The following is a 14,649-nucleotide window of genomic DNA, read 5'->3' on the forward strand; positions in this document are numbered from 1 at the left end:
AATCAATATGTCAACTATTTTTTTTTTTTATAGAACTCTGTTCTTATTTATAAATCACTTATATGAAAAAAAGTTTGTTTTTAAATATTACTAGTCATTTGTAGGGTAATTGATGAGCTTTGTCCAATTTTACCCCTATTGATTTAAGTAGGTGAGAGAGAATACAAAATATATATTTTAAATACCCTTCATTTAATAAGGACAAAAGATGGAAAAAAATTATCAATTTGATGTATTTTTTGATTTGTGGATTTGAGATACAAGTTACATATAAATAGGAATAGAATAGTGTGTGTGTATATATATATATAGGAGTATTACTTATCAATGGTGTAGTAAAACAAATGAATTTTATTTTATCAAAATGTCAATGCCTTGCAGGACTGAAAAAGTTTAATGAATTGCTATATTCGTATGGTATTACTATTTAATTTCAGAGAAAAAAATTATCTAATTGTTTCCTTGATCTTTCTGAAAAGTGGTATCGTGACAAGTAAATTTTCAATGAACCTGAAGTTATTAAGATTGATCGTAACGAAGTTGTAAAAGCCCTTTGGCTTAATAGTGCTTGAGATATATTACCAATTAACTAGCAATGATGTCGGTATGTGTCTATCTTGACTTGCGTCTCTGATCCTATTTATAAGACACTTCTAACATATTTTATGTAAATCAAGAAAAACCTTAACCTGTATTAACTCTTCATTAAAATATAGCAACTTTTCAACTTTATCCCTATTTAATATATAATTTTTTTTAAAAAACAACTATCTACACTATAATAAATGAAGGACAATATGATACATTCATGGTAAAAATTTAATGAAGTAACATACAAATAGAAAAAAAAAGCTTTCTCTCTCTGCCTTATAAATAAGACCAGAGGGGTAGTTATTAGCAGCTGAATATTAGTTTGTGTTGATAGATTTTTTAAATCCTTTTACATATACTTGACAAGCCATGTAATATCTCAAATATAATGCTACATGTTTCGATAAAAAGAAAATGATAGTGCCAGTTATTCTACATTACTAAACTTTAGGGCGTCAATTGCTCCTCTATAAATACTTTACTAGCAAAAATTTTCCAGACTTATTTATCAGTAAGTAGTGAATAAATAATGTTACTATTTTAATGCTTGAAGGAAGCTTCCGTTGTAACGAGTCAAACTAGTTTAAGGGTCAAAATGCCCTTTAATGCTATTTAATTCAACTAATGTTCCCTTATTCTTTTAATATGATTAAAAGAGTTTTATGTACTTCCTCCATCCCTATTTCTTTGTTCTGGTTTGGATTTTCATTTTGTCTCTACCTAGATGCATAGCATTCTGTTCCAAATTTTAAGGTATACTTATTACTTGTTTTTAAAAATGATATCTCTGTTAGATGGAGGGTAAAAATTTAAACTAGTGCCGTGATAAATGAAGGGCAAAACTGAAAAATAAAAAAAAAATTCTTATATAATACATGGATTTTTTTCTTCTTCCTGGCATGTTTATTTTTCTTTATGAGGACAAATAAATATGGACAAAAATAGTAGCTAGGGATTAGGATATACGGCAGTAATAAAACAACAATGGAATATTTTCTCCCATTTAAATATAAGATAATTCGACATAAAACACAATTATTAAGAAAAACAATGGGAAGAGGATGGAAATGGACAATATAATATCAATAAAGATTGATAATCAGAAGCAGGTAGACGAGGGATTTTAGGTGAAAAGATATTAGTTCTTCTTAAAATTTTCATTAAATGCTATATATATATTTTTGGATCCATTTTATAAGGAACTTCAAAATTCAAAGAATAATACTTGGTTCTTATTACAACACGCTGCCTGGAAGAATAATTTATTATATTTGTTAATTGTTAATATTGCTTTTTTTGCCCCAATCATGCTCTTCCCCCCCCCAAAAAAAAGTATTTCCCTCCTTTTCTCATTAGAGCATGAGTGTGAATATGAGTAAAGTTGATTTTTTAATTTTTAAATAGAATCAATAAGTTTCTAAACAAGATTAATAAGTTAACTTCTAGTGAAAAAGACGAAAAAATTAGTTTGTAAAAAAGACGGGAGAATATTGAAACATTAAGCTATACTTAAAAATAATTTTTATATAAATGAGAGTTGAGTCTAGTAGAAGAAACTAATTTTTATAATACAGTGAACCACCAAATAGAAGGATACATGCGACTAAAAAAAAAGACTTCTATTTAAAATGGTGGGAGTAGTTTTTATTATGAGGTGAAATAAAAAGATGAATTTTGGCCCAAAAAAAATAAAAAGATGAAAGTTTGCAATAAGGACATTAGTGGAAGAGGGACAATTTGTGCTTGCAATTTGCAAAGCGCATTCTTGCCTTTTTTATGGGGCCACCCCAAGGTATTTGATCAGACAGCCATGAGTTTTTATATTCACGTTCCATGGTTTTCAATCGCACACGTTCTTTTCAAAGCCTGTGCTCTGAATCCTGTGATCGTGAGTCTCAAAATATCTACAGTTGTTTTTGAGCAATTGGCTCATCTCCAGGGAGATTTTGGGAAACGGAGATCCTGCGGGCTACGGATGCTCTTTTTTAATTCCCTGCCGTTTTCTCTCTCTCCTCCCCCTTCTCTCGGACCGATTCCATCATTTAGATTTCTTAAACACCATATGCGATCCATAATCTCGCCTACAATTTAGTGGCATTATTTGGATATTTCATGTTTTCATTTCATTTCCAGTAACAAACATAATAAAGGAACTAATTTTAGCAAAGTGTAATAGCTTTTCTCGGTTTAGCCTTTGACTCCCCCGTTCAGAGCCAGCCTTGCTTCAACTTGTGGGAGTGAATTTCATATGAGAAAATTTGTCTGTATTATTGTCAGCAGATTGAGTTAACCTAGCCGCTGCGGCTCTTATTAGAATTGAGCCCTTTTTTAAAAAAGAGGTTTTTTGCTAATATTTTTTGTTTTGGGTCAGAGAGGAGTATAAAAGATATATATTTGTTTACTCTCCTTCTTCCTTTGAGAAAACCATCTTCTCCAGCCTCCCCTGAGCCGCGTTATCTCTCTCGCTATCCTTGCCCTCCTTATCCGTGTCTCTCTTTATGCTCTCTTCTTGAAGCATCAGATTATTGGTTTTCTTCAAGGGACCTAAGAGGGAGACATGGACGCTGTTCTTCAGACGAGAGGGCTTCTCTCTCTTCCTACCAATCCCAGAAATAGGGTTCTAAACCCATCACAGGGCTTAAGGCAAAGATTTTTCTCTCCGAAACCCAAAATCCTTGGTGCTTCCTCTCTATCAACAAATGGGTTCCAAAAATTTCATGGCTTTGCCTCAAAACCCAATAGCCTTCTCCAAAAGAATAGAAATTTTTTCATTTGTAAGGCCGAAGCTGCTGCTGCTGCTGCTGATGGGCAGCCCCTATACAGTGAAATCGAAATTGAAAAACCAAAATTCTTGGGTATTGAGGTTGCTACCCTTAAGAAGATTTTACCGCTTGGGATGATGTTCTTTTGTATCCTCTTCAACTACACAATCCTCAGAGACACAAAGGATGTTCTGGTTGTGACCGCCAGAGGAAGTAGTGCCGAGATTATTCCTTTCCTTAAAACTTGGGTGAATCTGCCTATGGCTGTTGGGTTTATGTTGTTATACACAAAATTAGCTGATATTCTACCCAAACAAGCTTTGTTCTATACTGTTATTGTCCCCTTCATCGCTTTCTTTGGGGCGTTTGGATTTGTTCTCTATCCTCTTAGCAACTATATCCACCCTCAAGCATTCGCAGATAAGCTTCTCAACATCCTTGGGCCTAGGTTCTTGGTCCACTCGCTATTATGAGAATCTGGAGCTTTTGTTTGTTCTATGTCATGGCTGAATTGTGGGGAAGTGTGGTGATTTCAGTGCTCTTCTGGGGGTTCGCCAATCAGGTATATTCATCTCTTGGACTGGCCTTGTTTGTTGGTGTTTTATCTTGATTGTGTGATAAGAGCATATTGTTGTATCGCATTGTGATTTGGTTTCTGATATGATATCCCACACATGTATCTTCATTACCTGTGTAAGGATCCCACGTGGGCATATTCTGCTTCCTCCTGTTTTAAATGAGAAATCTCTTAATTGAAACTGTTTGGCTGAATTGCTGACGAGGTTGCCTATCATCATCGGCTAATGAATCATTTTACTTTTCATCGATTCCTATTGGCATCTGTACGCAGTTTTGAATTTTAATTTCTTTTCTCCTGGTTTGAATGTTCATTTAGTTAAATCCTCTTTCTTCTACCTGGGCTGGCTGGTCAGATTCCGTGGATTGTCTTATACGGTGAATTACTTTATAATATCTTTGAACAATTCCTTATTCTTTATTTTGCTAACACCAAATCCTTATCTGCTATGCAGTTTTCAGGGTCAGTTTTTTTTCTTTTAAGGATTATTTTGTGTATCTTAAAGGATGCCCTGGGTCCTATTGTAGAGTTATCAGTGTTATTTGAGTTTCTGTTGTTTGTTACTTGATAGAGCATATGAAGAAAAACACGGTCATGTTGCTGCACTGGGTTTGGCCAATCTTTGTGGATGACGGTTTATCATTTTCATCATATATATCATTCTCCTCAATCTAACTATTGAATTTACGCAGTTGATATTCTGCTCTAAATATTAAGGGTTCCCTTGTTTTTTTGGTTGTTGACACATTGTCATATATTGTAAAGATGACTCCCTATTTATCATCAATTCATCTTTTATGCCCTTTAACAAGGGCCATAGTTGACTTTCCACATGAAAGGAGAGATGAAAAGCTACCATTATAATTGGCATGTTAATATGAAGAAAAATGCGTAAGATTTTGTGGCAGTTTTTGAATTCTTCTTTTCTTTCCTCGTGTATTATATCTGTCAGCTTCTTAGCTGAATGAAAAGATTGTCAGATGACTTATTTTGAATATTTTTGCGAGAACAGTACTTGCTTTGGATTCTTCTTACTGGTTGTGTTCTTTTGGCCAATCTTGCTAGTTGTTAACATGTCAGTTTTCAAATTCTAGATGTCTTTATTGCTTAATTTTTCGTCTATCATGGGGCTAGTGCCTGGATTTGCTGATTGGATAACGCTAGTAAACCTTGCTGTTTCTGCAGATAACTACCGTTGAGGAAGCGAAACGTTTCTATCCTTTATTTGGATTAGGAGCCAATGTTGCCCTTATATTCTCTGGTCGGACGGTGAAATACTTCTCTAATCTGAGGCAGAACTTAGGTCCTGGAGTTGATGGTTGGGCCGTATCTTTAAAAGGGATGATGAGCATTGTGGTGCTTCTGGGTGCTGCAATTTGTTTCCTGTACTGGTGGGTGAATAGACATGTTCCTCTTCCAACACGAAGCAAGAAGAAGAAGGTACTTTTATACAAGTCTTTCTCACTTTAGTCTTTTAAAGCAAAATTATATAGCAGTTTTCTAGTTATCCATAGATCATTTGCTGTTAAAATGGTGCAAACTATGCTCTCTCTCTCTCTCTCACCCGCTATCACTATACATGCTTACAAGCAGGCGCAGCCACATTTTTTAATTATTTCCATGCCCTAGATGTTAGAATGGTTTTATATAAATCATGAAACACATTACTTCCTCTGAAATAAGTTAACCGAAGCTTGCCCCTGCAATATATCTATACAGGAAAAGGTCAGAATGGGAACAATGGAGAGCTTGAAATTCTTGGTATCTTCGAAATATGTTAGAGATCTCGCAACCTTGGTGGTTGCTTACGGAATCAGCATTAACCTTGTTGAGGTGACATGGAAATCAAAGCTCAAAGCCCAGGTAAATATCAAAGGACAAGCTTTAGTGCAATGTCTTTCTGGATGTTAACTATCCAGTTTTCAAATTCTTTCTCATGCTATGATTTGTCTAGAAAATCTGCTTCGAACACGAGGAGCTAAAGATTTTTCCAATGTCAAATGACTTTATTTCTGTTTTGGCTTTTGTTTCATAACTGGCGATTTGATCATACCCCTCCTTTTGCTTTCTCCCTTGAAAAAATTCTGCAGTTCCCTAGTCCAAATGAATACTCTTCTTTTATGGGAGACTTCTCAACCGCAACTGGAATCATGACATTCACAATGATGCTTCTTAGCCAATTTATCTTCAACAAATACGGATGGGGAGTTGCCGCGAAGATCACACCCACAGTCCTGCTTCTGACAGGAGTTGGATTCTTTTCTCTTATACTGTTCGGAGCTCCACTTGCACCAGCTCTTGCACAATTCGGAATGACTCCTCTTCTTGCAGCTGTATATGTTGGTGCCATGCAGAACATTTTCAGCAAGAGTGCTAAGTACAGCTTATTCGATCCTTGCAAGGAAATGGCTTACATACCCTTGGATGAGGATACCAAGGTTTGGACTTCTCTCCCTTCTGAATCGTTCTTAAAACCAAACATGAATGACCTTCTTTCAAGCTGCAATGCCTGATATGGAAAAACTTAGGTTTAATTCTTAATTGGTTAGTTTTAGCTTTTTCAATCAAAGCATATCACATGGCATAAATTCTTACGGAAGAATCAAGAATGTGATGTTGAGCTGTAAAAAGTGTTCACGTGATCTAGCATATGTACGTTCAAGAAACTTACCTGAATTTTTCCGTCCTGAGAATGGAGTTGAAAGAGGTCATGTTGTGCTATGAATTTGTGCAGTTTTATCTTGTATTGATTGGATAATAAGGCTGCCATGTGGAAATCCAGCATGCTTCTTATCTGAATTTATCTTCATTGCTCTTGACATGCTTGCTGATTGCTATATATAGGTTAAAGGGAAGGCGGCCATTGATGTTGTTTGCAACCCATTGGGGAAATCTGGAGGTGCTCTGATTCAGCAATTTATGATCTTGACCTTCGGGTCCCTCGCAAATTCGACTCCATATCTGGGAGGGGTGCTTCTTGTGATTGTTCTTGCCTGGTTAGCAGCAGCCAGGTCTTTGGACGCCCAGTTCACTGCATTGCGCCAAGAGGAAGAGCTAGAGAAAGAGATGGAAAGAGCGTCAGTTAAGATACCGGTGGTGGCTGAAAATGAATCCGGGAATGGTTCTCTTGGAAGCGGATCGCAGCCCCTGAGCGACTCATCGAGTAGTCCGTCCGAAACACCAACTTCTCGCAACATTTAGATACTTCTCTTCCTGGAAAAGTAATGTGAAGCAGAAAGAACAAGAAGAACTGAGGAGATCAGTTTAGGTTAAACGATTTATTGTAGGTTGATACTCTTGCTTATAGAATAAGTTAGCCTGGTGACTCTTTTGAGCGCTTTAAAATTTTTTTGTCGAATTGATTTACTCATTATTCTCATTGTATCCTGTTTTGTGGAATCACAATGATTCTTGGTCAAAGGAAGAACTTGTATCTATGTTTGCTTTTTCTGCATTTTGGTTTGAATGGCGTGAATATTGTGCAGTAACATTTACCACTTTGGGTGGAATAAGGTAACAGAAAGTCCTCAGAATCTCACTAAATTCACCAAATCAGATGCTCATGTTTACTACTGTGTGCTGCATTGGATGAATTATGTTGTGGTTATCTAATTCAATATTTGATATTTTTCCTTCGGGGGAAATTATTTTCCACTTTTGGTGGAGGATATTACACATCTCACTGAAAAAATTGATATTTCAGTAATCATATTGATTTTTTCGGCCTCTTCAATCTTATCATTTCCTTTGCTCGTTTTGTCTTAGAATCGTCTGCTCAACGGTAGGGGTGGAAAGAAATAAATAAATAAATAACAGTAAGAGCGGAAAGAGGTCAAGTTAGATCAGGTTTTGTCTTTAACAGGCCTGGTGTGTGGCCTGTACAAAAGCCTGGCCTGGTTTGAGCCTGTTAAAAAGGCATGTAGTTTTAAAATTTTTAAAATACATAATTAAAAATATGTTTTTTAACCAGCATATGGTAAAAATATACGTGGACGAATGGAAAAAATATACATATTGAGAAAAAAATTATTTTTTAAGATTGTTTTTATTTAAATTTTAATGTCATAAGTATCATTTTAAATCTTAATTGCAATTAATATTATCAAAAATAAGTTATAGTTACGTGTTAAAATTTCGATTAAGATTAAATATAAATAGAAAATTAAAATTAAGACAAATAAACAGGCTAGACCAAGCTTGACAGGTTTAACAAGCTTCTTCAAAAGTCTAGACCTAGTCTATTAGATTAAACAGGTCTTCAAAAAGGCTGGGCCTATTATAATTTTGGAACAGGCCAGGCTAGAGGCCACTGATAAGCCGCCTGGCCTATTTCCATCTTTACTCAACAGGGATTGCCGAATGATTCTCAATAGAAGGGATTTTGATTTCAGTCAATTGTATACATCTGACAATTTAGTTTAATTTTTTAAAAGCTTTCATTCAAGTAGTTTAACTTTTTCTATATATAATTATAATAAAAAAATTATTTTTACAGAATCAATCAATAAAATATATTTCAATTTTACCGTTATCTTTTAAAATGAAGCATTGAAGTGCAAACTTTATTAGAACATAAAGGGGATAATTAATTTACAAGTCTTTATAATTTTTTGTTAGATTTTTATTTTTTCTTTTTTTCACATTCTCATAGTTTTGCCTAATTTTTAATTAATCTCAAGTGATTGATGAAAAGGGAAAAAAAATTACTGAGATCTTATGAAAATTATATGAAATTCTAAGAACCTGATAAGAAAAAGACTATAGGGATATGATTAAAAACAAGTAAAACTATAAACACATGATAAAAAGATATATAAGGATTTGATTAAAAATCAGTTAAAATAGAGTTCATTTGCTTCAATAAACCTATCAACAGCTGCACCTCTAACTCGCTCTATCCCACTCTTGGTAACAAGGTGCTGCCAGCCTGAAAATTTTAGAGAAATAGAAAGTAGCTTTTTTCTAACATGATTTTTTGTTTAAATTTTTGAATTTGCTTTAATATTACAAAATGACACATTAAATTAAATATTGTATAGGAAATTAATATAGCCTGCTTTGTTAAGACCTCAAAGTTTTAACTGGATGGGCTTAAAAAGCCCTGCATGGTCATACAAATGAGAATCCGGATGGAGCATCACATTAATTATGAGGCCCAGGCTGGTCTTACTGGACATCCCCATGGGCTTATGAGCCTGGGTCAGGTGCTCAGGGACACCAGAAGCAGGAAAACTTAATTGGGCCACGTGGCCCATTAAAACAGCTTCAATCGCTTTTATTTTTTTTGATACAAGCTTCAATCGCTTTCCATCTGAGGGTTGGCAAGAAACCATAATGGGCTGGATAGAATATTTTAATAAATGCGGTGGGCCCATTGTGTCAGGGAAGCAGTCGTCTCCTTCAAAACCAACAAATAATCAGCATGTTCACGAGAGCACGCATGGTGGTCAATTGTCATACATGCAACGCGCTCACTTCCCCATCCCACGTAACATATGGGTTTAGGTTATTTTAAATGATTTTTTACTGTATGAAATAAATATATGAAAAAAATTTTGTCTTATAAAATGCAAAAAAAAATTTTATTTATAAAGTTAGACAGTAACAATTTGAAATTATAAATAGAATTAAACTCACAACCTTAAAAGTTTTATGCTATCAAGACGGAAAAAAGGGCTTTTTTCTGGAGTAGCCAAACAAGTGAATTGATTAGAAATGGTCTCTTTTTTTGGGAATATTTGGATGAAACCTAAATCATGGTTTTAAAAGTGATTTTACAGTATACGAAGTAAATATGTAAAGGAGTTTATCTCGATTTACCAAAAAGTGCTTTTTAAAACACTTTTCTCAAATGCCAAATACTTCCTTTCTTGTTTTTGGCCCCTCACTTATTTTTTCCTTCTTGTTTTCTAAACAAAATCCAAACGAATTTTTACTGCTACCAAACAACAAGAATTCATGATCCCCAAGCTATATGGACGTTGTGTTGTTATTAATATAAGGAGGGAAACAAAAGTAACGGATAGAAAAACAGTAGATTTATCCTATTTGGATGGCTTGGAATGGTATGAACAGAGAGAAGAAATCCAATTTCCTTACGCAATGCTTGAGAGATAAGGAGCGAAGAAAAATGTGTGTTTCAGAGTCAATTCACGTTAAAATGTGTCATAATTAGTTTTGTTGTTCATGGGGGATAATATAAAGCAGCAATTTTGGCCTCTTCATACATAGGAAAGGAATAAACCATCTACGTGGTCCTCTCTCCAAATTATTCCCACCTGCATTCACTTTGCTCATGTGAGAAAAGTTGAGCTATGAAACTTCATGAGAAACACCACACTAGGTCTCCCCCAATTTAAAAAGAATTTTTTGGTAATAATTTAAAAGGCATTTTTACTAGTGGAGTACTTACTTATTACTTATTCATAATGTCTATATATTAATATCTAGAAGATTTAAATCTATACCATTATGAAATAGATATATAGGAGTTACATCTTTACTAATAAAAACTAATGGCTCCCCCATTATTTTGGTACCTAAAATTCAACTAGAGAGTGTGTGTGAGAGAGAGAGGAAAAAAAATAGGTTTGTGTTTTACATGTCCAAAATTCTCTCTCTTGCAAATGATAATCTTGTTGTACAGTGAAACACAACTTTTTTATACTACCTCCTGTCCTTAATATAAGATATTGTTTGACTTTTATTTTGGCCTAAATATAAGACTCCAATCCATTTTATCTCTCATATTTATACATTTTTTTTCTAATGTAGTTCTTCTAACAATAATAGTTTTAACCAATATATTTGATTAATAAAGATATTTTAGGAAAGACAAATCTATTTATTACAAATAATTAACTTAACTTTTTTTTTTAATCTCCTCAAATTAATCAACTAACTCTTATAATTAAGATCAGAGGTAGTATTTGGAGTGCGCATGATTGATCCCACTTGTAATTAATCTCATGCATGTCATTGATGCCAACCTCTCTAATCTAAAATTTTTCTTTCCTTGTTGTCTCCTCTTAAAATTTTGCCTATGATTTTTATTTTTTATTAAATATTTCACCTCAAAATTTTTACTTCATGCAACACTCGGTTTTTAACAAAGAGCTAGATAACTAATTTAAAAAAATTAATTAAGTTAGTTATTTGTAACAAATATGTATTGACTTTCCTAAATTACCTTTATTTAATCATATACATTAGAATTACACTTGATAAAAATACTTTACAATTAATAAGAGTATTTTTTTAGAACACATTATTATAGATTTGAAACATAAAATAAATTGGAGTCTTAAATATATTTATAATAGGAAGAGGTAGTAAAATGCTCTCGCCGACAACCTTATTTACATTCCTTTACATTGCAAAATTTGGCTATATATGTGCAAGACGCACACTAAAACCAAAACAGCAACAATCAGAGAGAGCGACGACTCTGCTCAGCTCAGCCATGTTTACTGAAACGAATAAGACGTCTCAGCCGGAACAGCCCATGCTAGCAAAATCGCCGTCGCATTTCTCGTCGGAATGCTGGTTCGAGGATGCATGCATACTCGACATGGATTACTTCATCAAAACCCTTTCAGGCATTAAAGCGAAAGGCGTGCGTGCGGACCTAATCGGCTCCATCATCATCCACTACGCCTCCAAATGGCTCCCCGAACTCTCCGACGGCGGCAACAACAACGGCGTCTCCGACAAACCCTCCCTCGCTCAACTCCAAGAATCGCCTGAAAGCGCGACGGCTTCGTGGATGAAGAAGCGATTCTTCGTTGAAACGCTTGTCGGAGTTCTGCCTCCGGAGAGGGATTCAATCCCTTGCAATTTCCTGCTTCGTCTTCTGAGAACGGCGAATATGGTCGGCGTGGAGCTGAATTACAAATCGGAGCTGGAGAAGAGGATATCGTGGCAGCTAGATCAGGCGTCGTTGAAGGAGATAATGATACCGTCGTTCAGTCACACGTGTGAGACGCTGTTAGATGTAGAGCTAGTGATAAGATTGGTGAAGAGGTTTTTGGGGCTAGATGTGGACGGAGGTAATAAGAGCGGGGTGGCTCTGATGAAGGTGGCCAAGTTGGTGGATGCGTACCTGGCGGAAACCGCCGTCGATGCGAATCTGAGCTTGTCGGAGTTCGTTGCGCTCGCCGGAGCTCTTCCCCCACATTCCAGAGCTACCGATGATGGCTTGTACAGAGCCATTGACACTTATCTTAAAGTATGTCTTCTTCCTTTAATCTTCGACACAAATAACTCCACCAAGCATTCTTTTTCCCCATTTAACTCTACAATATGATGATTTATTCGTATTAATAATAAACAACTATGGTATACTAATGATTGTTAGGTGATACAAAGAAATCATCCAGAAAAGAGTTATTTCAATTTTGATCATTTACTAGTAATACTTGATGAACATGATGAAGGAGATATAACATGTAAAAGGAAAACAACTGTAGCCAATTAATCAGATTTAAACTTAATTGTTTTTCTAAAGCAGCATATTGAAATATTTTATTTCTCAAATAACTATTTTATTTTTAATGAATGATTAAATTTAATATATTTAATATATTGTAATTTTAATTATTTATCACATTTTCTATACAGAAATTGTTTCTTAAATATTTTTAATAAAATAGTCTTAAATTTTTATAAATTAAGAAAATAAATTTAAGAACATATTTTTTTTTTAATAAATTTAGTAATAACATGTCATGATTTTTAATTACGAGGATTTTATATATTTTCATAAAACAAAAAATATATATATTTAAGAATAATATAGGTAACCTGTGTTGTCACCACCACGAGATTCTCCTCTTCATCAGAAAAGGATTTCTGGAGCGAGTAAGAAAATGGAGTACGAGGCAGAGGCGAGAAACCAAATGGGCATGAATGACCTTTAGGTCAGCGGGTTATCATGTAACGACCTATCATATGTATTCGTTTTTTCTACTTTGGCTTTTTCTTCGTCCGCTTTGATAAAGCTAAAAGGTGGTGGTGGTAGTGTCTTATTCATATGATACCTCAATATAATATTACCTGCATTTCAAGGCACTACTCTCCCAATTTTCATTAGAAAATTCCTAAGAAAAGAAATTTAATTACCAAAAAATCTTAATGATAAGTGACTATTATGAACCTGGATCATTCTTTACTTTAAACTTGTCATTGCTTATTCTTCATTTGTCAATGATTTTTAAAGTAATTAAATCTTTTTCTGGGACCTGATTATAATTCTCCCAATTTTATTTCTCATCCAATCATTTCTTATACATATATTGTAGACCATATAACTATTCACACACACAAATACAAACATATATATATATATATAGCCCTTTTCTTGTACGTATAACTACTCTCCCTTTTGCTGTATACATATGTTTGTGTGTGTGTTTCTAAAAGCTCTGTACAGTTGCTGAAAATCATATATATACCCAAAACTTCTAAGGACTTTGCATTTTGATATAATATGCAAAGACCATTTTTAAGATTTGTATTACGCACATGCAACAAGTATCAAACAAAATACAGAAACTACCGGAGAAAAGGATAACATGTTATCTTGTTCAATTTGCAGAAAAGTGATGCATAGTGGTGGGCGAGTCGAGTTCACGACCCACACACACGCTGCGATATCTACTATATAAAAAGCTTACACATATATTTTTCATGAGAGTGATTTAATTTGTTTGGTGTGATGATATATATACATATATGTATATAGGCACATCCAGGGGTATCGAAGCAAGAAAGGAAAGGTCTGTGCAGGCTGATAGATTGCAGGAAACTAACCCCAGAAGCCTCACTTCACGCAGCTCAGAACGAACGCCTGCCTGTAAGAGCTGTGATCCAAGTCCTTTTCTCTGAGCAAACAAAGCTGCATCAGAATCGTCAGGTGGACTGGAGCGGCTCCTTCGGCGGCACAAGAAGCCCCAACGGCGGTGGTGACTTGCCGGCGCGGTCGTTCTCGAAGCGGGAGATGTACGCGCAGCAGATGGAGATAAGGAAACTGAAGGAAGACGTGTACAGGCTTCAGAGCCAGTGCAGTGTGATGCAAGTGCAGATGGAGAGGATGATGATGGAGAAGAACAAGAAGGGTTTCTTCAAGTGGAAGAAGTTTGGGATAACTGGGTTTGGTAAAAGTGTCAATGTTGTGGCTTCTTCTGTGGACAAGATTCAAGAAGGGATCGTTGAAGGAGAAGATGAGTTTGAAGTTAGACAAACTCCTTTGGACATGAAAACCAGATCATCCGTTAAACCCCGGACTCCTCACAAGTGGAGGAAATCTATGTCTTGAAAGTTGAAACACACAGCCTGGTCTGAGCTAGAGAGAGCTCAAGTTAGTTTGGATTTGTTTTGAGCTTGTCTATATATGCATGTATGTATTGTAATTTTATTTGTTTTGTTTGATGTTAGCTAGACTTGCAGAATTGGTGTCAAGTAAGAAATAAGATCATGAGAAGAATTTTGTTTTGGTCCCAGATGAGTGATTCCTTCTAGTTCTTTTTCGTTGTGAAACATATCGTGCATATAATTAAGAAAAATATTAAAAGACTGTTAATTAATATTGCGGGGGATATCATGATACTTATTCTCATTATGGCCCAGAAAGAAAGTTTGTTTTTGATTATTCTGTTTGTGATTGGCATATCTGGAATGAATTCAATTAAAAATAAAATTGATACCTAGGAATTCAAAATT

The 14,649-nt window shown here is 34.8% G+C and overlaps 2 protein-coding genes across 2 annotated transcripts; both read left to right on the plus strand.

Moving 5' to 3' along the window:
* Window positions 1-2,976: 2,976 nt before the first annotated feature.
* Window positions 2,977-7,453, plus strand: LOC114738331 (plastidic ATP/ADP-transporter-like). Its single transcript, XM_028926367.1, is given in 6 exon segments — window positions 2,977-3,803; window positions 3,806-3,915; window positions 5,116-5,370; window positions 5,650-5,793; window positions 6,021-6,368; window positions 6,775-7,453. Coding segments are annotated over 6 exon segments (1,869 nt in total). The 5' UTR covers window positions 2,977-3,148; the 3' UTR covers window positions 7,132-7,453.
* A 3,847-nt stretch (window positions 7,454-11,300) lies between these two features.
* LOC114738330 (root phototropism protein 3-like) lies at window positions 11,301-14,429 on the plus strand. Its single transcript, XM_028926366.1, has 2 exons — window positions 11,301-12,157; window positions 13,673-14,429. Exons 1-2 carry the CDS (start codon window positions 11,393-11,395, stop codon window positions 14,243-14,245), a joined length of 1,338 nt encoding a protein of 445 aa, XP_028782199.1. The 5' UTR covers window positions 11,301-11,392; the 3' UTR covers window positions 14,246-14,429.
* Window positions 14,430-14,649: the final 220 nt, after the last annotated feature.

The sequence above is a fragment of the Neltuma alba genome, unplaced genomic scaffold (assembly GCF_004799145.2).
Source record: "Neltuma alba isolate B1F8T4 unplaced genomic scaffold, ASM479914v2 tig00013580_pilon, whole genome shotgun sequence".
Classification (NCBI taxonomy): domain Eukaryota; kingdom Viridiplantae; phylum Streptophyta; class Magnoliopsida; order Fabales; family Fabaceae; genus Neltuma; species Neltuma alba.

Bases quoted from the DNA above. Each gene is read 5' to 3' on its own strand.
- LOC114738330 (XM_028926366.1), top strand. From the start codon at position 11,393: ATGTTTACTGAAACGAATAAGACGTCTCAGCCGGAACAGCCCATGCTA. The intron at 12,158-13,672 runs GTATGTCTTCTT...ATATGTATATAG, and splicing joins CCATTGACACTTATCTTAAA to GCACATCCAGGGGTATCGAA.